The sequence below is a fragment of the Eucalyptus grandis genome, chromosome 6 (genome assembly GCF_016545825.1).
Source record: "Eucalyptus grandis isolate ANBG69807.140 chromosome 6, ASM1654582v1, whole genome shotgun sequence".
Lineage (NCBI taxonomy): Eukaryota > Viridiplantae > Streptophyta > Magnoliopsida > Myrtales > Myrtaceae > Eucalyptus > Eucalyptus grandis.
This window is the reverse complement of record NC_052617.1, coordinates 17628429-17653158: the sequence shown is the minus strand read 5'-3', so window position 1 is coordinate 17653158 and position 24730 is coordinate 17628429. Positions and strand designations below refer to the sequence as shown.

The window sequence follows — 24730 nt, the reverse complement described above, 5'->3', positions numbered from 1 at the left end:
GAAAAAAGATGAAAATGTTAACGTAAATACGAGACAAGAGGATTGAGTGAGGAAAATATTTCTCTTTTCTAAAAGGTGAAAAATATTCTCCTCTATCTTAGAAGATTCTTTTACCTTCATAGAAAATATTTTCCCTAATTAATTCATTTTCTGTAAAATCAATATCAGAAAATTCAGAAATTTATTTTTGAAAATTATTTTTCGTGAAATGAACGAAGCCTAAATAAAATATTATCAAAACTAATGATTCATTTTATTTATATCAAAACTAATGATTCACTATGGATGACGATCCTAGTCAACCGAGTGGAAGAAAACTGAAAATAAAGTTTTTCTTTTCGTTCTTTAGCCCATAGGCTTTTCTTCTTGAGCGTGAAAATAGCACATTTATCACCAAGTATTTATCAAAAGGTTCTCAATGTCATGCAGAAGATAAGCACGAAGAGAAGCAAGCTCGTTGCCTAGGGTATAACTTTCTCGCTTGCTTCTTTAGCCCGTCTTGTATTTGCTTCAAGGACGTTTTCCAATTGAACTAGAGTTAAAAAAGATGTATTTACGTTCTACTGCCCCAAGACTGATCACGATGGGCGGATTTATTTACACGTGAGCTTCATTAGTTTCAAGAAAAATAAATGATTTGCAAAGCATTTTTCTAAAAATTATTATTCATATTGCTTGAAATAATTAACTAATAATTTTTTTCATTATCGATAATAATTAAGGTCTAAATATTTTAATTTATTCATTTTTGTAAGTAGTAACACAAGACATCAATTTTAAGAAAATATTTTTGAATTTTTCATTATCCGCAAAACAAATGCACTCTGTGATCTACGGTCATTTTCCGAAACCTTCACCACGAGACATAATCAAAGAGAGAGACTGATGAGTGCAAAATGACCCAATCAAAACCAGAATTTTAGGATATGGTCAGAATCAGCTATTTAAAGTCATGCAGCACCCCGACGGGACAGCATTAGGCACCCATCCCTACAAGGGAGCTCTCCAGTAGAAGAAATGTCTCTGTACTCTGGCCCGCCCTTCATCTCCTCCTATCACCTCGATGGCTTCTGTCCCGATGACTTTTGCCATCTGTCTCTCCACTTCTATACTTTTGCTCTTCCCTTCCACCATTGGAGCTATCCTTGTGTCCACTGCTTCTCCTATAACTAGGGTCATCCCTCCTTCCTCTTCCATCGTCATCTTCATCTCTAGTTCCCTTCCTAGATTCTCCATATCCTCTCCTATATGCATGGTGATCATCATTGGAATCTTTTCTCCTAGCAGCTCCCCCACCCTCATGGCCATCATCATAAGCAGCACTCTTTCTCCTATAGTTTTCATCACCTCTCCTGTCTCCATGAGTCTGAACATCTGCTCTTCCCTTTCTATAATCTCGATAATCACCTCTCTTACCATCTCTGTCTCTGTGACTCTCCGTATATTTCTCTCCATCTCTTTCCTCTTCCGGAAAATCCCTGTCAATCCTTCTCCTACCAGCCTCACTAGCTTTACTGTCTCGACTCATCTCATCCTCTCTATGCTTACTTCTTTCACTCTGCCTATGCTTATCCACTGAGTGCCCTCCCTCTCTATCATTGAATTTTGTTTCTTCTACACTTTGCCTGCTCATCTTATGTCTATCATCCCGGTCATCTCGTCCTCGCCTTTTCTTTCCAAGACTTGGACTTTCTGGTGCATCTTCATCAAAGACCATTTCATACCTAAAGAGGAATAAGACTGTCAGAATCACACATGGGAAGGCTCACAAATGCATGCCGGCCACACATGCATATCCACAGAGAGAGAGAGAGAGAGAGAGAGAAGGAGAGAAAAGGGAGGAGGGGCACTGTCAGGAACAAACCTAGAGTCATCTCCACCCCTCTGTGCGTTGTCCTCCTTCAGAATGTACTTTGAAAGTGGTTGTCTAGTGGAGCTTCCAGGACATTCCCTGGCCATGTGATCAGGAGCCCCACATTTAAAGCAACCTTTTCCTACGGCCAATAATCAAAGAGCTCTTCATTATAAAAAATAATAAATACAACAACGATGTTGATTATCATATATCCACATTAACCATAGGATCCAACCAATGTTAATTATCACATATAATAAAATTTGAAGGAGTTAAGCATAGTCCCCATCAAATCCTAGAACTCATGCAGGAAAACATTGTATTTGAATGAGTAGCAAAGAAAAGTTAAAGCTTCCATAAAGCAAACAAAAGGAAATTTCCAATCTGACAGCTCGAGTCGCATATTTTGTTGGGGAGAACAAAAGAACATGCAAAATAACATGTTTGACTCTATCATGATAAAACTAGGCTCAATTTAAGGCCCACATAACCTGCATTTACTAATTTAACAGATCCAAGCTCACACATTTTTGAAGCAGCTCAGCATGGAATACTTCTTGCAGTACATGTGCTTGTTCGACCACTAAAAAAACTTTTTTGCAAGTTTTCGTGCACACCGTTCTATTTTCTCCTGAAATTCTACCTAGACACTTTTAACTCAGTGAAACACAACGGTCTCAAGACCTTGCCACTGCTGACAACTCCTAAAGCTGCATATCATAAACTACCAACCTTACCCACAGAGAACTTGTACAAGTCCTCTACCAAGGGCACTTAAAAGAGAAAATGCACCAATTCCTCCCAGCACCCAGCAAAGTTGGATGTGAACATCGCCATTCAAGAAAATCAAAGCCTGAAAGCAGTAAGGAACTCCACTAAGTTTGAGTGCATCCTTACCTTTAGCTGCTTGGCTATCTTTTCGTTTGAACTGGGACCAAAGTTTTGCAACACTCTGGCTGAAATCCACCTTTATCCTCCTATCATCAATCAAGGCATTGTCCATCTGCCATGAAATAGCAGACCAAGAAAAAACAGATAAGTCACAGGCAACAAGAACTCATTTGACACATTATGGATGACTACTTAAATCATAGAGGATGAATGATGCTAACACTTTCTAGTTACAATCAAAAGCAATCAGAATTAAGAATATAATCGAGTCACCCATCCCAAGATCAGGATAAACAAATGTGTAAGTTCATGCTTTTCTAAGGGGATCTCCATAATTGTCCTCTTTCCCCTTCATTTGCTCTTCTAGAATGAGCCATTTTGACATATTAAATACTTCCTTGGTAGAGGAGATATAACGAATATATACCTTTCTATCCTATGAAAGCAGTCAACTGTTGCAGACGCATCTCCATGGCTAAAAAAAACGTGTACGTTTCACATTTTTATGACAACATAAAGAAAGTTACACAAAATAAGTTGTACGTGAGTCACGTTACTCACGACATGCTCAAGCTTGGCGGCCATATTACTCAGCTCAGATGAATGGGTTTTGAGTTTGAGTAGCTTGAATAATGGACTGAATCAGTGCCACTCGAACTAAAAGCTCCTGAGCCTAATCTAATAGTTAAAAATTACATGTTTTCTTCTTTTCTTTTTCCCTGTTGGCTCTGTTCATTCGTTTATGTAATCTAGCATTATGGCCCCAACCATGCACAGGTCAAGTTCTTTCTTCAAAATTCCTGTTCAAGTTAGCTTTTTCATGGTATTCTTAATTATAACTAGAAAATTTACCCAAATCAAGTTTAATTATCACTTTTCAAGGTCAGAAGAACTCTTTGACCAAAAGAGAAAAAGGTCAGAAGAGCTCATATAAGCAAGATAGCAATCTACTCTATATACCTGGGGAACAGAATTAATGCGGACACAGATTGTTTCACACCCAACAATAAAATTCTTTGAAGTGCAAAATTCTGTAGACAGTTGTAGATGTTCAAAATAGGATGCTAGACAAGACAACCAAGTAAGTTGAGCCAAGTATAAGATAACTAACTATTAAAGGCCTACTGAAGCGGAAGCAGGCAATGTTGATTAATGTTCTATTTTTGGCAGAAAACTAAGTGAATTTAAAAGGCTGTTTTTATTTTTATGAAAATGACTTTAATGAAATGAATTTCCTAACTTTTCATCTGTTTGGTTCCCAAAAAGTGGATAACCAACAAAAAAGATTTTATGTCAAGGAAAACAACTGTTTTTAAATTTGAGGAAAATGATTACTCCAAATGGAACAAATCATTTTCCCAAGCTCCTTTTCCACACAATATGAAGAGCCATTCTCACGAGAGGATTTATAAGCACTTAGAAATTAACTTTGTCAATTATTTTTTTTCTATTTTTTTGGCATCTTTCATTAGGTTGCTTCATTTTGATAATAAAACTTGAAATTTGTGCTTCATTTTGATAACAAAACATGAAATTTGTGCTTCATATATTAGTAATATTTTAGACAAGGATTTCAATATCCTCTTAGTATCTAATTGAAAGAATATTTGAATATTGAACCACGCCTTTATCTAACAATTTAAGCTTTTAGAACAATTGGCGATAGTCCCATGAAATCTCCCATGGTATCAAAGCTGGAGGTACCATACCCCATTTGCTTCCCTGATCAAATATATGCACGCTTAGTACTTGACTAAGAGTGAAAATTAAGCGTAAGGGGAAGTGATAGAATATTTGAATATCAAACTATGTATTCATTTAACGGCTTAAGCTTTAAGAACAGTTGGCAGTGGTCCCATAAAATCTCACACTTATATTGGGAACAAATACAACTATAATGGAGAGAATAACTTTTAAAAGTGAGATCTAAACATTGCAAAGTTTTTTCTGTATACCTCCAAACAACTGAAGACTAATCATTTTTCTTGAAAATAGTTTTCATAGAAAATTATGAAAATTTGTGATACCACTATCAATTATACTAAAAGCTCAAGCTGTTAGATAAAGACGTAACTTTAATATTTAATTACTTTAATACTCTCCCTCACACTAAGTATGGTTTTTTTTTTTTTTTTTTTGCCAACTACTAAGCATGGACATATTTAACTGGGAAGGCAAATGAGGCCTAGAAAGATTTGAACTCAAGACCTTCAGCTTTGATGCTATAGGAGAATTTGTGGGACCACTACCTACTATTCTAAAACTTAAACTGTAAGATGAAGGTGCGATTTATTTTTAAATATTTTAACAAAAGCATTTTCCTCCAATAAGCATTTTCTATTAAAACAAACACACCCTAAGATATAAGTACCCTCAACCTCTCATCTACTTCTTTTCATTCCTCTTGTTGCTCTTGAAAGTGGCACTTCAAGCAAGAACTTCATTGAGATGAAGAACAAAAGTCTCAAATGCCATGACAAGAAGGGAAGATAGAGAAAACATCATCCAAATTGTCCTCGCCAATGACCCAATCGTCTTCTGGAGCTAGTGTAAATCCCTAGCTCTTTGAAGTTTTGATGCAATCCTGCCTACTTTAAGGTTGTATGAGACCTAAGAGTTAAATTTGCTGAAGTGGAATCACAATAATCGAGGAATGATCCCTTTGCAACGAGGAAGGTAAGTGACATCGCATAGGATACCTCAATTTTTATAGACAACTATTGGCCAGACAGCTTTGATGAGGATAAATATAGCATGGATTAAGAAGCTTTCAGGAGGTGTTTGCATAGATTTTGTACACTCAAGAAGTGAGAATCAGGGTTGTTCTCATTCTTTGTACTTGTAAAGAGAACCATCAATCTGCAGATGAATAGAGAAACTCCAATTCTTAAAGGAGAGCACATGCCAAGAATGCATCACAACATCCTATGAACCTCATTCTCTCCACTTTAGGGAAATTGAAGTTAGCATTCCAAATTCCACCTAGTCAAGAAAGGAAGTGGTGAAACTTTTGAAGCGCGGAGATGCTGTGAGATCATATTGAGGTGTACTTGAACAAAGCTCTAGTGGCTGAAGGTTCCAATGATATAAGAACCAACTCAATCTGGTTTCCAATTTATAAATATTGTGCACTGAAGCATGGGCGGAAGTAATATGGAAAGGAAGGAGACACATTGGTTGGCAGAGGATTAGACAGGTTACCTGTCAAGATAATCTCAATCCAGCAATGATACGTAGAATTTTTTTAAACAAGATGGGTGGTGATCTAATGGGCTTCTGAATAACTAGTTCTATCGTCTCTTTCAATAATTACCACGGAGGAGTAGCTCTTCTCTTAGAACCCAACAGAACTTGAAAAAAGGTAGCTATATATTTTGTTAAGATATAGACTATGCTAAGATGGAACTCCATTCAGCCAGAGAGCTTTCTCCTGCACAATTTGGTAATACTTCCCACACAGGTACGTCAACCTGGAAAGCTATTAGGCAAAGTTTAAGTTCCCAATACAATGACTATTGTTTCACTTAGAAAGGCTTCTTTTGGAATGACCATAAATAGTATCTCGACTCAGAAGGACACAAATGCTAGTAGTGATGTTTCCACACGGAATTGAAGCAGATTCATAGACCCTCATCATGTTCACCCTTTTCAGGATGAGATGCCCACAGAATTAAATTTTTGAGCTCCTTTTCTCTTGGTATATCTAGGGAGGAAATGCAATGGGTGGAATTAGAAGGTAGAAACGATAAAGAAACATTCTCATCTACTCTATTGTGCACAATAAAGGAAAGAGAGGAACAACACTGCCTTAAAATTCAAAAGGATAAAGAAACGAACAATTTCAGGAAAGTTACGACCACATACAGAGAAATAAAATGCGCAAATGCATGAAAACCCCTAAACAAGAAACAAAAGTTAATCAAATGGAACATATAGGACCGAAATATGGAAACTTGTACAGGTATTTGAATCAACGTACCTTAAAATATGCCTGCTCACATGAATCTTTGTTCTCGAACTCTGGCAAAGGAACATTAACGTAATTATTGTCAGTTCAACTCATCCTTTTGTCAGAATCGTTATGTGACACAGGACTAAATAAGATGAGAACCAAAGAATGGAATCTTTGGCTTATGAGAGATTAAAGATCTTATAAGACATCGTTGTATCTCTTACAATTTTCATTGTGCACAGATTTAATGTCGAATTTCACATAACCATCAGATTTTCTTAAACAAAATACATTTCATCTAGTCACTGACACGCATTAATTGCAAAAAAAAAAAAAGGTCAGATTCTGATCAAAGTTTGTAAACTTGATTGTGACAAAACTGATGCAATTTACCATTCTTGTACATAAATACTAGATATTATCTTTTTTTAGCATAATTTGAAATGAAATTAAAGGATGAAGAAGTTAGATTTTTATTTTTCTTTTTTTATATGCAGTGCCTTTTATTAAGAATATTGGGGAAAGAAGTGGTTATTGCCCCCAATGAAGGATGAGATAAGAGAAACTTGTCTAAGATGATTTTGATACGTAAGACAAAAGACTTTGGATGCTCAGATGACATTTTACTATAGGATCAAGATTTGGGTTGAAAGAGTTGGGGAAAGTATGAAAAAGATATGGAAGGAGACGATGAAGAAAGATATAGAATATGACTTGATACAACATCGACCACAATAACTAAAAGGATCTATATAGCAGACCAATATATTAAGATGAGGCTTAGGTCCTTTGTTGTATGCAATTCGTATTATGGCCGGTACGCTTGAAGAGCAAATTAATTGAATGTATAAGTAAGAGCTAACACGAGAGATCTGAAATCTTGTGAAAATCTTCAAAGCTAAACGCGATCAATAAAGAACTTCATATTGACCCATTTCTCATATTGTTCATTCACAGTCCTTGTTGCTTTGTCATCCTTTCTCATATCAACAGGGTTATCTACCATTGTATTTGTGCTAATCTTCAGAAAGTCATTTGATTTTTCTCAGCCTAGAAAGTCAATTGAAGAAAGACAATTCCAGAACAGAATAAATTTACCTATGAATGCATAGCATAAACTATCTCCAGTCTTAAAATCACGGATAACGTCAGCCCTGTCAAATTTGTCATTATTAGCTTTGCATTAAGAATCAGCCGTCTGAAGCAACCGCCAGAAGCGTTGAACAGAAAAAATAGAACAGGCAAGCGAAGATGTACTTACGATACCACGGTTCCAAATCGTGAAAAGATTGTATGCAAGTCCTCATCCTGCATCAAGTAATGGATTTGACAGTGAATTCAGATATAAAGTGTAGTGACAGGCAATAACCATAAAGAAAAGGAAAATCCATCATCAGTCAATAATGATGTGTGGTAAAGAAAAATTTCAATATGATTATGAGAAATCACCCCCTACTAGTCAATTAGTGAACTCACTTCGGTAACTGGATTCAGTTTACAAACAAAGAGCACATTATCTGGAGGCTTAATCTCAGCATCAGGAATATCTCCAATCTGTAATTTAGATAAAGAGAAGAGTATTCTTTGTCAAGAAGATGAAGACAACATCTGGATACAGCATGAGAAGCTCAAACAACCTTCAACAAAAGGGTACTAAACATCTCAGATTTACTTACACTCTCAAGCACAACTGCACGGGAGTGTGCTTCCTTTGCACGAATAGCCTCCTCAAGCTGAGCCGGGCCTAGTTGCTCATCCATAGGTACCCAATCATCTTCAAGTCGCACATCATTGACCACCTGCTTCCAACATACATAAACAAGCCTTATGCTGTTAGACAGACATGAATCATTCCAAATAATTAACTTCTAAGAGGGTAAAAGAAATGGCAGAGCACACACACTAATTTCATGCCAGCATTTCTTTCAAGAAACTTAGAACTAGAAAAACACAACTAATTTACCTCTAGCTGTCATAGAGATAAACCACTCCTTGCATTTTATCAGATATTTACTCATTAAGCAGCAAATTTTGGCAGCATATTCAGTGAATTTTTGTCCAACTTCAATCTCTATAAATACGATTAAAGAGATGCCAATTTTGAGGCAGTTGGTGATAATTATATGTTAATGTAATCATGCATTCGAAATGGCAGAGTATTTGGGATCATATTTTATTCTGAGTCTAACTGATAATAAAATCTTTAAGCAGTCAACACCTCATCTTTCGGCTTTCCTTCAGGAGAAGCATCAGGAATCAACTCAGCTAGCTGGGGAGGGTCATCAAAAGGGTCATCCAATATATATGTGTGCCTGATCCTGCTCAAAACAATAGGGAACCATACTGGAAATAAACAAGAGAGTGACATAAGGTAATTCAAAGAGCGAGAGAGTAGAATAAGAATGAACCTGATGTTCTTATAGGGTCTCCCCTTCTCATCTACATAGGCTTCATTAATCCTAGTTAATGTCTCAAGGCCTTCTGCAACTTCACCAAACACCTAAAAATGATGAATAATTTGTTAAAAAACCCATTTACACCATTCCGCATTTACAACCACATATCAATGCCCAGAATGTACAAAAGTAGTGGTACATTCAAATAATGAAATGACTTGACAAGACTACCCTTCATGTACTCAATTAGAAATGATTGAACCAATAGGCATGGACTCCAGGATGAACAAGATTCCAAATAGGTATTTACTAACTGAACACACTGCCAGGTGATAAAGGAGCCTGATCAAAATTTTAGTTGTTGCAAACCCCAATCTAACTGCTGCTTCAATTAATTTCCGATTACTTACTAGTAATCTGTATTAAAGGTCCAAATGAGAGGTTCGAGGAGAACATGGTCCACAGAGAGGAAAGCTGGAAAAAAAGTTAACCCCAAATTTTCCATTTGGAACTTTGCAATTTGCAAAAGAACCTCACAGACTTGCATAAAATGATTAGCAAGAAATCAAAGGAGCATGAAATTAATATTCTCCTAAAAGTTCACAGGAACATATAAAAAAGCAATTCAATCAACTCAGCACAACGAAAATTTGTTACAGCACAATGAGTCAAGGAAATGACTACCTTTGTACCACAGGGACTCTTTGATTTGCAGTTTAGTTTATCACGTTTCAGATGAACCGTCTTCTCTTTCCGATATCTATGTACAACTAGGTCTACCATTCTTTTTCATTCTCAGACAATTGGTCTACCATTGTTTATTTTAGTCTAACATCAGGTCAATCCTTCTTGCTGGTATATCAACAAGACAGCACCACGAACGACTAGGGGTGAATATCGGAAACTCTGCAAAACAGATTTGGACTCGCAAAATCCTCTAAATGACAGTTTTGATGTTCGATAAAATTATTTTAAAGGCCCTTGAGCCCAAAACCTTCCTTTCACAGCCTATTGTCTAAGGCAGCTATTTACCTGCTTTCTATCAAAGTAATTTGGGAGCCCAACATTATCCAAAATGGCCCTGAGCCTCCTCAATGTGCCTCCTATGATATCCTTAATGCAGCCAACTGCAAAGTCCCAGCTGTCCTTTATTTCTAATTCTGTTTCTCACTTCTGCAGCCAAAGAAATAGAACACTCTTCTTTTCCACTGACATCAAATTTGCACATCACTTCTTATCTCACTTAATTGGTCACACTTTCACATACTAAAACTGGCCTCACTCTCGTCCTTTCAACAAAACTAATATACTGATTGTTTTGGGTCCTAAAGATGTCAAAATCACAAGCTGCAATTTCCAATCAAAAGATCTTTCTATAGAGCTTCCTATTGAAGTTTCTACATCCTTATTTATACCTCTTAGTTAGTGAATGTGTTTGGAGATGCATTACAGAGCAAGTAGGGAAGACCAAAATCATAACTCAGGCTCCACGAAGAATGTGTAAGACTAAATTTTAGGGGTAAGATCATCTGTGGAAAAAAAATCCATCTCATCTCCCTCCATCTCAAACAGGATAAAAATATATAACAACAATTGTGCGACTAAAACCTATCAAAGACACAGCATAGAACTCAAGAGTGAGGACTGAGGATGACCAGAGAAATCATATCAGAATCTCACCGTGTGCTTTCCATCGAGATAATCCAAATCATCCCGCAATGTGAAATAGAACTGTAAAAGCACAGGGTTAGTAAAAGCAACATTTCGGGTATATGGATGAAGAGTGAAACAGAACTTCAACTTAAATTAACAATTGTCATTATCTTGAGCTCGTGAGTGCTCATACAAGTCTGACAAGATGTGGAGAAAATGACTTCAAATTGAAAACTGTAGATAAAGCAACTGCATTGAAAAGTGCAACTTCCTGCCTCCTTCGTATCCAGTGCATCTCATTACCAAAATAACAATCCACGGCAATAAAGTTACCTGAGAAGCATTGAGATTTTCTCCTCCGCTTGCCATGGCAACCGTTCCTGTCTTGGAGTGTTTAAGATCAAGATGAATCTCATCCATGAAAAAGCGAGCCTGATCACCATAAAGAAATCTGAAACAGAACAATTTGTGCAGTTATGTCAGGTGATTCATTCAAAATCACATCCATTGCTATGAAAAGAAAATGTCAGAAATGCTTTCTGATCTTTGTTGAAAGACTTTATTGCTCAAAAGAATACAATTCATTGTTTCAAGTATTTATCACTATTAAACTGCAAGATACACGTGGGACGACACATATATATTCACAAAATACACTGAAAGAAGAACACCTTTTTTGTTCTTAATTTTGGGTTTACTTCACACCCTATAAAAGTGAAGAACTAGACGCCCATTACTTTGCACGAGAAAATGAAATAGGAGATGTAATTTGAATTAATCACACTGCATTATTGTTCTAACCCAAAAGGAAAGTACCTCCACTATTCCATTAATCAACATAAGGTCCTTTTAGTTCAAATCATAGAAGCGCATGAAAGACCACAAAACTGAACAATCATAGCAAAAAGCCAACAATGCAAAGTCACTAACTTATAAACAGAATCGCCGCCTGTTCCAGTCCCAGTGGGGTCGCCTGTCTGTGCTGTGAAATCCTTCTGCACAGTGTGAAACACACACCCATTGTAGTACTTGATCCTGCACCAATGAGATAGCAAAGGGAGGGGGGAAAGGGTTAATGAGGTGCTCAAAATGTGTCTGAAAATGGCCAGAAAAGATCCTCAGAAGCCTCTACTCTTCAACAGAAAGACGGCGCGCGTGATTGGTAATTATTCTCAGGAGTGGGTTCATCCCATGACTAACTTTCTACTCGTCACCAAAACACGGCGAACCGCCAACACGCACGCCCTGCCTCCCGAACAAAATATAATGCCCCAGTATCGACCTCAGCCAAAAATTCGAAGGCAAAACGAGCGCGCTTTACAACGGCCAAAGAAGATCGATCGCGTGAACAACCTCGGGACAGAGAATGAGCTCAAAAATCGATGGAACACGTTTACCAAAGCCGATAGATAAGCTCACGGACAAAGGAGATCAGAAGAAAAAGAAGAAGAAGAAGCAAGCGAAGGTCGGAGGAGGGCAGGACGTACCTGCAGAGCTTGAGGAAGTTCTTGCAGGTCAAGGGGCACCTATCGGCGTGCAAGTCCACCACGATGTCCCCTAAACTCGTCACGAGCAGCACCGACATGTTCGCCCCGGCCTCCCCCCGACAGAAACCTCCGGCTCCGAGGACGGATCGACGAGGGCGGTGTCTTGCGAGCAAATGAAGGAAGAAGGGGGAAGGACGGAGAGTGAAGAGAAGTCGAGGAGGAAAGGGAGGGCCCCGGGCTGAACCAAGCATCACAGCCTCATGCGTTCGGAAAGGCCTGCGGAGAGGAGCGGATCGGGCCACATCTTCCGCCGAGAATCGATCACCTAGCGAATCCACGAGCGCAAAGCTGAAGAAGGGCTCCGTTCGTGCAGATCTGGGCCTCATTTCACCCAACCAAACCGAGAGGCCTCACGCAGATTTGAAGAGAACAAATTGTGGTAGCCATTGAGGAAATTTTCATTCACGTTTTTGTGGGCAATGAATATATTATTTATCCATTCACTTTTATAAGAAATATGAACAATCGTTTTTAGGAAAATATTTCCTAAATCATTCATTTTTAGCGAAATAAACGAAGATTTAATCGATAAAATATTTGATTGTATTCATGTTATCACTATATATGACTATCATTTTATGTTAAGGAAAAAAAAAACATTTAGCCAAAGGAAATGGTTGTATTTGAAATTTTATATTTTGAGGAAAGTAATTGATCTTCCACTATTTGGTTGTGAACATGAAAATGAGAGGGAATTAATTTTCTAATATTTGGATTTAGCTTCCAATAATATTTTCCTTAAGGATAGATTATATAAATCTTAATAAATAGGGATGAGCATGGTTCTAAGGTGGAAGTTGGAATCAAAAGGTTGGACCGGTAAGAACCGGTTTGGTTCTAGGGAACTTATTTTAATGGATAGGTTTCGAGTTCTAGGTAGGTGGAACCTGAATTAAGCTTTTGTATTTTTATTGGTTTATACCTTCTCATGATCTTATAGTATTTCACAGCGTTCAATAATGTGTATAATATGAAACAATTCGTTTAAGCTTCCATTTCATGATTGAAACTTCTACTTTGTTTATGTTTCATATTCTTCATGTATTTAAATATAAAGTATGGTTAGTAGATTCTAGCGATAAGTGGTGGTCTAGGTTCCAAAAATGAGGAACATTTTTTCATAGGTAGATTTCAAGTTTTAGGTGGAACTTATATGGAATTTAGAACCATGCACCCCTATTAGTAAACTAAAAGAAATTATATACTATAAAATAACATACGAAGTGATGAATTCACAATTTTCTTTAAAGAGAACATTGAGCAAATAATAAAAGGTCGAGGAACGTCAAATGAAGTACTTTTAATAAGCAACTATGGAATAAAGAAGCCGTAAAGTTGAATAAGTATATAAATGAGCATACATGAAAGTTACTTCGTTCGTCTTCTCTAGTTTCAAAAATCAGTGTTGGAAAGAAGTGAAGTGGTAATTACAATCGCCATTTTAACGTATACCTTCTGTGCACTTCATTTCAACGCCTTGAAATTAAGTTTTAAGGGGAGAATCAGAGATAGAAAGTATTAATTTACAACACATGAGAACAGGATTTGTTGATTTATCAATAAGAATCCGAGAAAAAGAATCTTGGAAGCTATAAAGAGAAAACTTTATTGAAACCCTAACTTTAGTTGAAGTTAAAACTTGATTGAAACCCTAACTTTAGTTGAAGTTCTTTGATGTCCCGCGCCACTCTTATCACAAGGGAGAATTTCCTCATTTTAAATGCTTTTCACTTGACTCAGCAAATTCAACATCCCAAACACAAAAAAAGTCCAGAAAACATTTTCATGGAACTTCTTTTAACGAAATAAACGTGCCCTACTATACTATTGAGTCGAGTTAATGGAACGGTCTAAATTACTAGTCAATAGCTTCTTTCAAGCTCACATGTATTGTTCCAGGTTGGTAAGAAAAGGTGACAGAAAGTGATTTGATTTTGGGGGCATCGCCAATCTGATCGAAACGAAAGGGGAGTGTACCTGTAGATTAAAGACCCAACAAATCTCTGGCTCCAAATCTCAACTTGCTTGCTTCTAGAAACCATATTAATGTATACACACGATTGACACGGGAGAGCGAATATCTGTTCATATCTGATAAAGTGATCAAGTGGAAGCTGAAGAAGGGTTCTGTTCGTGCCGATCTGGGCCTCATTCCAACCAACAAAGCCAAGAGGCGTCACGCCTTTGAAGATTTGAAGAAAATAAATTGTGGTAGCCAATTGATGTAATTTTCATTTATATTTTGAATGTCAAACATTTCATAGAATTGCGTGATGATTATCTTAAGCTCTATTTGTTTCACGAAACATAAGTGATTTGGAAAATATTTTCCTAAAAATGATCGCTCGTATCGTTTAAAATAGTTCGTCAATTTAAAATATTTTCATTATCGTCAATAATTTATATCCAAATATTTTCGTGGGTGATGAAGATATTTTTCGTTCATTCAGTTTTATAAGAGATATGAACAAATATTTTTGAAAAAACATTTTCCAAATCATTCATTTTCAGTGAAACAAATGGAGTTTTAATTAATAAGATATTGATTTTATTCATGTTATCAGTATATACGATTGCCATTTTAGCTTAACAGAAGCTTATGAGCTTCTAAGAAACTTTAACTTAGAGAAATTGAAGATAGAAATGGATCACAAAGGGAAAAAAAAAAATTAGCCGAAGGAAATGGTTTTATTTGAAATTTTATTTTTTAATATTTGGTTGTGAACACAAAAAAGAGGGAATTATTTTCCAATATTTGGATTTTACTTCCAATAATATTTTCCTTAATAACGTAGATTATGTAAATCTCAGTAACTAGGGTTGAGCATGGTTCCAAAATGCAACCTGAAACTAAAGAATTGGTCCGGTTGAAAGTTGTTCAATTCCCAATTCCAAATTAAGTAAAGAAGTTTTCAGATTCCAAAAATTGGAGAACTTGTTTCAACAGGTAGGTTTCCGATTCTAAATAGATGGAATATTGAATAAGTTTTTGTGTCTTTCTTGGTCTATATTTTCGTGCGATCCTACGATATTCTATAGCATCCAATAATGAGTACATAATCTAGGAACACTACTTCAAGCTTCTATTTTATGACTAGGATTTTTATTTTGTTAATATTTCATATTCATTGTGTGTTTAAATATAAGTTGTGCTCAATGGATTGTAGTGATAAGTAATGGTCATTAAATATGATAATTTACTCTAATGAAATTCAATTAACAATTTAGATAGAATCTAGGTAGACCGTGAAATTTGACATTGGAATTTGTGATAGGGTAAATTCTAGGGTATGCAAGATAGTTTTCAGATTTCAGAAAATGAGAAACCCGTTTCAATGGATAATTTTTATGTTCTAAGTGGAACCTGTACGGACTGCTCACCCCTATTAGTAAACTATATAAAAGAAATTATATACTATAAAATAACACATGAAGTGATGAATTCACGATTGTCTATAAAGGAACACCGAGTGAATTATAAAAGGTCAAGAAATTTCAAATGAAGTACTTTTAATAAGCAAATATGGACTAAAGTATTCAATTTCTTCATTCGTTTTCTCTAGTTTCTGAAATCAGTGTAGGAAAAAAGTGAAGTGGTAAATACAATCGCCATTTTAACGTATACCTTTTGCGCACTCCATTTCAACACCTTGAAATAAAGTTTTAAGGGGAAGAATCACATATGGAAAGTAGTAATTTACAACTAATGAGGACATGATTTGTTGATCTATCAATAGGATATGAGAAAAAGAATCCCGGAAGCCGTAGAGAGACAACTTTATTGAAACCCTAACTTGTTTTGAAGTTCTTTGATGTCCCTCGCCGATCTTATCAAGGGAGAATTTCCTCATTTTAAATACTTTTCACTTGACTTACCATTTTCAACGTCCCGAACGTAACAGAAGTCTAGAAAATATTTTCGCGGAACTTCTTTTAATGATACAGACACACCTTAAATTACTATTGAGTTGAGTTCATGGAACAGTCCAAATTACTAGTCTATAGCTTCTTCGGGCTCACATGTATTGTTCAAGGTTAGTAAGAAAAGGTGACAGAAAGTGACTTGATTTTTGGGGGCATCGCCAATCTGATCGAAACGAAAGGGAAGTGTACCTGTAGATTAAAGACCCAACAAATCTCTGACTCCAAATCTCAACTTGCTTGCTTCAGGGAATTCTATTTATGTACACACGCGATTGAGAGGGGAGAGCGAATATTTGTTCATATCTAAATAAAGCGATAAAGTGCGGTCTATCCATCTTAAAAAATAAAACTTAACGACAGATTCACGTCCACCGGGCAACATGCGAGAACATGAGCTTGTTGGATCCTCTAGACACCACTTGCAGGGAGAGCGACAGGGACAAGATTGCGTCTGAGCCTAGTTAGATATGCAACACGGGATTGATGATCGATCGGTGCGATTAACTGCGCTAATCGACGTCTCGAATACTCCTGGAAGAATGAACCGGCCCCTAGTTTTCCACTACTGAGACAGATGAAAGGGAGAAGAGTGGAATCTCTTTTTTTTCAAGATATCGGAAAGATGGTCCGAGATTATTTGATGCCTTTCTCTTTTCTAACTAAGCTTTCTTGAACTCGAGGGAATCATTCAAACTATCGCGTGAAAAGGCTAGGCGAAGGAAGAGAGAATAAAGAGAAAACTCGAAATAGCCAGCACCCTCTTCCGACATACATTTAGAAATTAAGCCGTAGCTTTCTCTTAGCGCAGAACAAGTTATATTCCCCGGTCTTCAAAAAAATTAAGGTTTCGAGCTTAGAGATGCCCACAAAATAATAAAATAACAAGATCACGGAACAAGATTTTTAGCACGTGCAAGGAAATACCGAGCCAAGATATTTTTACTCTCGCCTCTGTGATCAATGGGAACATATTCCATTCCCTGGAAAAAGCACTCTTCTCAAGCTCCAATCTCTGCTTCGACAGTACTCTTGCAAATGTAAGCTGAAGGGACACCATTAAACCTTGTTAGTGGAGGAATGATCCAATGATCAATTACCATAGGTACCTTCCATCCGGCATGTTTTGGGATTTGGTTTCAAGTTAAGAGTTTGGAAATGGGTTACAAGTATGGAATTGCATTGAGGATCTTGAAAATTCGAACATGCGACTTTCGACTACCATATGGAGTTTTTCGTCGCTATCATTGTCCATAAACATCTCAAAGCTTGTCCATAGTCAAAGTACAATTATAATCGGTATTGATTGTTCTAGTGATTTGTAAACAAGATCAATCGTTCTGACATATGCAGCGATCGAAAATGTTGGTTCAGCTCAAATACTATTAGCTCTCATCTCTTTTGCAAAAATATAAAGTCTAATGAAACGTTTTTGATATTTTATGAGCACTTGAAGTGTTCGGTTATCTTCGCATGTTTTATCAATTATAGATTAGTATTTTCTTATTTTCTCACCTTTAGGCTAACATATATACAGCCAATAAAATACTACCCAAACACGTATGAAATAAATTCTGTCATTGCCCTATTGATGGGATGTATACATAAAAGGCCCCTCTTCCTTGTTAATCTTTTATTTTTATTTTTTTTTGGGTTACCGAATCATAATTTACAAGTTGGTTCAAATGAACAAGGCCATGTGTTAGATTCCTGGTCTAAGCAATAGGTTAACTCTTTTGGAGGTCCGACTGGGGCACACCTTTGTTGGCTTTTTCCAGGCTAAGAATAGAAAATCACGTGCAACCCTCCATGTACATATAAAGCTTCCCTAGTTTTCAAACAGCTTTTCTCTTTGGCATGCATGAACTCATACTTATCGTTTACACCTCTTGGTTTTGTTTTACAAAAAAAATGTAATGCAATATTCTCTATGACTATGGGTGGATTGATATGAATTGACAAAAGTTGCGAGGGCTCCTTGATTTTGGACAAGAAAGTAAATGACAAAAAAATTTAAGATACGAAGACTAAAGAATATCATGTTCAATCATGTAAAGTGCCTAAATGTAAAGATAAAAAATAAATTTGCAGAAAAACATTGAGTTCTATGATTGATTGATGGTCCTTTATAATGAATACACTAGGAGTATTTATAATCATCTACAAATAGTTACATACAACGGTTACTAAATTCGAATAAAGAAATAACTTCCTAATACTATTGGAAGTTATAAAAAGTTACATGATTTCCTATTATCTAGTAACCCTTATCTATAAGAAATTATACAAATCCTAAAATAGCAACAATAAACATAACCACCTAACAATCACGTTTTTGTGTTGATTGCCTACAGTTGATGATTTAGTCAATTAACTTCTTAAGTCGTGATGAAAGCTCTTGTCGTCAATCTACTGTTGTGACGAAATTGTCTTTATCCATTGAGCTTGTCACTTTGTCAATAATAATAAAAAGGAAAATGATGAAATAATTGTCCATATCTTGGGGTGAGAGTAACTGCCCTCTCATTGCCACAAATTTCTTCAAGAAACCTGTTTTCATTCTCAATTGACAAAATTTGTTTGAAAAGAAATGTGGTGTCAATGGCACCGTTAGAAATTCTATCTAATAGTGCGGTTATAGTAGCACCATCCTGAAACAAGATTAGTAATTTTTGGGTGTTAATAGGTTTCAAACGAATTCCAAGTTGCTGACAAAGAACTTCGTCGATATCCCGCAATTGAGCAAGTATCTAGGGTTGATATCTATTTCATACTAACTGAAATGACAGGGAAATCAGAATATGATAGATCTCTCATAGAAAAAGCATCCCCCGTGGGCTTGGCCAAGGCACCTGACGAGTTCCTCCTGTTTCCCTGCCCAGGCAAAAGAGACATTGAGGGAACATATGCTTCTGTTACAAACTTTCGCTTCTGTCGTTTCATATGAAGTCTATACGAGCGTGTCTCGCAGTCGGAGGTTCTTTCTCGTTTTTCTTTTCATTTTACAACAGCACGAGTCAAACACCCATATCACCCATCTGGACATCATACCTTGGCACCTGCATGCACACATACAAAATCAATCCCATAGCTTTAACAGAGTTAACGAATTGGGTTTCCGTTTGAACGCGAAATTAATCCCTTATAGTAGGCCCGTTCTATTATTTTGTTTAACACTTACAATATCGTCGTATGTTGGGTAGTCTTATGTATTTCTGAACTTGACAATCATCTTAATTCCATTAGTTTAGACTGCGTTTGTTCGTAAGTATAAGAATTGGGGATTAGATAGGATAGGGAAAAAATGTCTAGTGGCTTATCATTTGTTTAGCAAGTCACTTGCATAAAAGTTTGACATGAACATCCTTTTAAATTCAACAACCAAAATATCAGAAAAAAATTGGATTGAAGAAAAACAAAGCATTGAAACCGTAGATCTGCAAGCAACCATCGTCGGACCTCCACGAGATAGACAAGACAGCTACCACCACCATCGTGCGGTCGTTGTCGTCTAGGAGCTGTGACCACCTCAAGGCAGTCGCTGGTGATCGCCGCAAGGCAATCCCAACCACAAGTCCAATCATCAGAGCCACCGGGGGGCGACTAGATCGCTTTGTGCGAGAGAGAGCGAGAGAGAGATACGATAGGAAAGAGAGAAAGACGACCACCGTCGTTACCGAGGGCGCCACTCATGTGCGACCTCTAGGACAGTGGCACTGTCCTGTCTGCCCTGCTTTCTCGCTTGTCGCCGACACAGCTGAGAGCGCTGCCCACTTCCTCTCTTCCCCCCAAACCTTGCTTATGCTCAACTTTTTACTCCTCTCTGTTTTAATTTCACTCGTTAACGAGTCCCAAACTCGTTACCCGGGCCTATCCTACTTTGTCCAATCTGAAGCTAGCCACTAAACAATAGATAAAATAATTCATTATTATATTTAAAGTAATATCGGAGCGACCAAACATACTAGTAAGCCGCCACAGGAACACCTATCCGCTTAAGAAAGAATCTCCAACTCAAACTTTTTCCGACTCCCTAATCCATTAAAAATATAGATTTGATAATCATCATATTGCTAAGGGCTCTTTGTTATAACTAGGGTCACCCCAAAAAAAAAAAAAAAAACGAAAGATTCTCCTTTATTCCGGAAAAGTAGTTGCGTGAATCAAGAGCATGTAGGGCGAGTCCTTGCTAGAGTTAACATGCGCCCCTTCCAGCTTCTTTAAGCTTTTGGGGGTCCTTAGCTTAGTAAAACAGTCAAAGATATAGAAGGCTTGTGACCTGTTGGTCTTTGCTTCTTGCTTGTGCTTGTCTCTTTTTCTTCTTTGTTTTCTTTTTTGTTTCGGCTCCCTAACAATCTCTGTGCGTAGCGCCCTGAGAGTGTTTGCTTTGGAGCCGGTCCTGTATTCTCGTTCAAAGCTATAATACCTTTTACCTTTACCAAAAAAAAAAAACAGTCAAAGATATTCTGACGCCGAAATTAAGCACTGTTTGCTCCACCCACTTGCTTTTAGTGTTTAAGAGCCCTTGACGCCGCAACCCTATATATGTACAAATCCCACTTTAAATGCTTACCCAGCACAGCACAAAGGCAAACCATTTAGTATAGTAAGGCAACCCATCAAAGCACTTCTTCTCATCGCTTCACCTTACAATTTTTGAATGGCTTCTATTCCTCAATCTTACTCTCATTTCTCAACCTTTGTCGATGATGATCTCTACGCTCAAGAGTCTCTAGCTCAAGTTGTTGAAGCTGGAAGAATTGTGGGAGGTCCATTGTGGGGTGCTGAAGAATTATTGCCTCCCAGCGGGATGTTGTCATCTCAGCAATACCAGAAAGCCGTCTCTTCTGTTCCGACATTCCCGACATGTGCAGCTGGCTTCCATGAAGAAAAGATCATGCCTGCATTCCCTGGAGCTGTGATCAACTATGGATCATCATGCGGGGTTGTCGACAAACCTCAAAGCTTCGGCAGCTTATTGTCCTGTGATGATCAGTCCTATGTCTGCGAATTATTAGGGAAGGAAGCCCGCCCATTCATGTCTGGTGATTTCAAGCCAATTTACCGTGCCGCTGGAGATCATTGCAAATGGGTATGCCTTTGCTTTAGTTAACTTCTATATTTATATGCCTACACCCATATACCAATCCAGACCTTGCATGGACATATTTGTTTCGCCTCTGCTGTGCGCGTCCTTTGCGTCTGTCAGAAGAATACTCTTACGCCATTGACTACTAACGATTGGTTGAATAAACACCATTTTTCTCACAGAATATGAAGCTTCAAGAAGAGCCATCACCTGAAGAATGTAACCTCAAAGTTGGGAGATACTCAGTGGAAGAAAGAAAACATAGAATTCTCAGATATCTGAAAAAGAGAAACAAGAGGAATTTCAATAAAACAATTAAGGTGACTCTTTGCACGAGCTCCACTACCACCACATGCATGCTCTTATGACTAGTTTCATTTCACACGCGTTACTTAACTGCTTCACATAAGGTTGCCGATAATAATAAGTCATCAAATTGATTTTAGTACACTAACATATTGCGTACGAACATGCAGTATGCATGCCGCAAATCCCTAGCAGACAGAAGAGTTAGAGTACGTGGGAGATTTGCGAGGAACAGTGATTCTTGTGCGGAAGAAATAGCAGCAGCAAAGAAGAACGAGTATCCCCAACTAGAAAAAGACTTGTTCTTCGGTGATGATGTTCAGGTAGTTGACTCATCTAACTTCACACGATAATTGAGCATATAACGTCAATCATTCATCACAAGCATTTTGCATAATGCGCATCATCATTAGTCCATTAAATAATAATATATGGAGGCGGATGAATTCACAACTTCTTTTTTTAATTTTCTTTTAATTGTTGACAGATGAAGCAAGACGAGGAGGATGAGTGGGTGCAGGAGGCATTGGCAGATCTACTGTATTTGCCATATGCGTCGGCGGGCGATAGATATCTCGGAGCATATGAGAACATGCTCTGAACCTCGAAGTGAAAGACATTTCCTCCACCTCACAGAAGCTGCCCGGATCCATGCGATCTTAGCATTTCCTTCTATTGAATCAATATATGATTCTATGAGTTTATCATATAGTTCAGTCACCGAAGGATTTGATGAGTAGGACCTTTATTTTCTGGAATATCTGAAAGATGATTTCCTATCTAGGGTTTTCCTTAATTTCCCCATTATTGACAAAAAAAAAAAAAAATCGTCTTATTAGGAGATTGGCTTCTGATTTTCTCGTAAGAAAGTCGACGCTGTTTCCCGCATGGGCTTGCACACTCCTCTCTCTCTCTCTCTCTCTCTCTCTCTCTCTCTCTCTCTCTCAGATTTTGCTTATCAAAGTAAGAATATTGCGGGCAGTCCGTATCGCATGCAATCGCTAAGAGCATCACGCTTTATTCCATCCAGAAACCCAGAAAATACATGCGCGGCGGGATCAAACTAGAAAAATTCCAAAAGTTTAAGGCATTCAAATCAAAACGACAATCGAAGTTATTGTATGCAAGCCGTTGCTCGACATATAGTAAAGATGCGTCACTCTAGTCTAACGTGAAAGTTTTATGAGAGAGAAATGCTTCGATATTCAAATGACGTTTAATGACAGAAGCTGTAAATTTTGTACTCCCTTAATTCCATATTCGAGACTCTTCTATGTTTCAATATGCAATAATGAAACTTGAGCTCCCGCCATCACAATCATATCTGATAGTGACTAGTGACTTCAACCCGTATTAGGATATGGAATGCACCATTTGAAGGTGCAACGTGGTGTGGATTGATGGAACATCAACATATATTTCACATATCTGGCAGAAAAAAAATGAACACTAATAATTTACCTATTTTCGATGCCTCCATAATGTTTTGTAAGCCTTTTTAAACATGTTGGTAGAAATGTATAACTTTCTTTCTGAATTAAGTGAGTTGCACTTCTTCAAGTTTCAAAGTCTCTCCGAAAGTGTGAATTTTATTTTGAGTTACTTAATTAGTGTCTTAATAACAAAACATTACCCCTTATTTTCATAGAGTCTACCTAATAGAAACCCAAATTTCATTGCAATTTTTTGAGGCCATGAATGATCTTGGAATATTTGAACATATATATACGGTTGATATTCTCTAAAATTTGAATGACTGTACCAATCATATACAGTTACTTTGACTAAAATATACCCGAGTTTTAAGAAAGTTCAGCCCTCCCCCACTCCCCCTCGCAAAAAAAAAAAAAAAAAAAAAAAAAACCTCCTTCTCTCTCATCATGATGGTAGCACAAGTTGCCTCTTCAATTTTTCTTTCGTTATGTTTTTTCGTATTAAAAAAGAATGATGTTATTTCCATTTTTATCAATAGGTATTCGATGAATCCAAACGCTCGATGAAATAGCATGTTCCAATACCCGCTGTCATATTCAAATAATTTGACAGGCAATGCATAGATAAGTCCATCTACCCTATCTTATCTGATTTAATAAACAAATACTTAATTCGGCCAAAAGCAAGTAAGATGGGTTAAGATGGGGATTCCATAAATGGGTAAAAGGAAGCTGTGATTGATATTCGAGATCCTAGCTCTTGATCCATACCATCTTGAAATCGAGTGGCTCTTGTTAAAATTAAAGCTCTTAGAGAGGGACACAGATTATTTCATGTATCTGGGTGATTTAACAGCCAATTGTCAATTATATATATGAACACTCAAAATCCAAGTATTTGAGGGTGAGGAGCAACGGATAGTTGCAAATTATCACATCCGTGTCAGAATGAAGAGGTGGGAAGCATACGCCCAAATAAACATGGTCTACGTATGTATGTTTTTTGAGTGCTCTTCTGAAGCCTGTTAATGAAAGAAATCGGAGTGTCTGCAGTTTTACACTCATTAGGGCCTCCATGGAAGTCAAAACGGACATGACAGAGGAATAGGAGCAAGAGCTACCGTCTTCACATGCTTCTATTGGTGGTGGGAAAAAATGGCAAATGGGTGTCACAAGCAGGCATTCCTACGGACGTAAGAAAGCACTCAGCCCATAAATGACAGACATCCTGTCAAGGTCGAGGTCGTGGTCCCTCTCTATTTATCGTGACTGTAAGTCTACAACGTTTGTTCACATCTAACGAAGATCGAATTTTCTCATTGAATGATAGTGATAATTGGACACGATGCCTTGTTTCAAATACAGTAATTGGTAGCTTCCTAATGCATTGACCGTGATAAGCCTTCGGGGAATTTAAGTTGCCAAAACTGTTTAAATTAGTTGTATGAAGAAACCTCTAATCAACTGAGAATGGTTCTTTAATAGAACTCAAATTAGATAGCGTAAGCATTCCTTATTCGCTCTTGCTCCCTTGTTTCCTAGAAGTACATGTAGTTCTTTCTTAACATTTGTCTTAACCTTTGCCGATTCAAACACTGGGCAATGTCACATAAAAATACTGCGTGAATGTCATGATATCGCATCATATTTCTCTGCTAAATACGGCTAGACAGCGAAGGCCCTTTCG

The 24730-nt window shown here is 37.3% G+C and overlaps 2 protein-coding genes across 3 annotated transcripts; one reads left to right on the top strand and one right to left on the bottom strand.

Moving 5' to 3' along the window:
* Positions 1-832: 832 nt before the first annotated feature.
* On the bottom strand, positions 833-12434 carry LOC104448677 (peptidyl-prolyl cis-trans isomerase CYP59). 2 transcript variants are annotated; one of them, XM_010062547.3, is made up of 14 exons: positions 12235-12434; positions 11678-11782; positions 11081-11198; positions 10775-10825; positions 9107-9198; positions 8917-9016; positions 8375-8497; positions 8175-8252; positions 7960-8006; positions 7797-7852; positions 6726-6766; positions 2753-2858; positions 1865-1994; positions 833-1724 (listed from the first exon to the last, which is right to left on the bottom strand). In XM_010062547.3, exons 1-14 carry the CDS (start codon positions 12330-12332, stop codon positions 1043-1045), a joined length of 1827 nt encoding a protein of 608 aa, XP_010060849.2. In that variant the 5' UTR covers positions 12333-12434; the 3' UTR covers positions 833-1042. The 2 variants fall into 2 exon arrangements, with proteins under 2 accessions (XP_010060849.2, XP_039170889.1); XM_039314955.1 differs by lacking the exons at positions 6726-6766; positions 7797-7852; positions 7960-8006; positions 8175-8252; positions 8375-8497.
* An 8366-nt stretch (positions 12435-20800) lies between these two features.
* On the top strand, positions 20801-22425 carry LOC104451621. Its single transcript, XM_010066236.3, has 4 exons — positions 20801-21307; positions 21487-21624; positions 21781-21933; positions 22098-22425. The coding sequence occupies exons 1-4, from the start codon at positions 20876-20878 to the stop codon at positions 22209-22211; spliced, it is 837 nt and encodes a 278-aa protein (XP_010064538.1). The 5' UTR covers positions 20801-20875; the 3' UTR covers positions 22212-22425.
* Positions 22426-24730: the final 2305 nt, after the last annotated feature.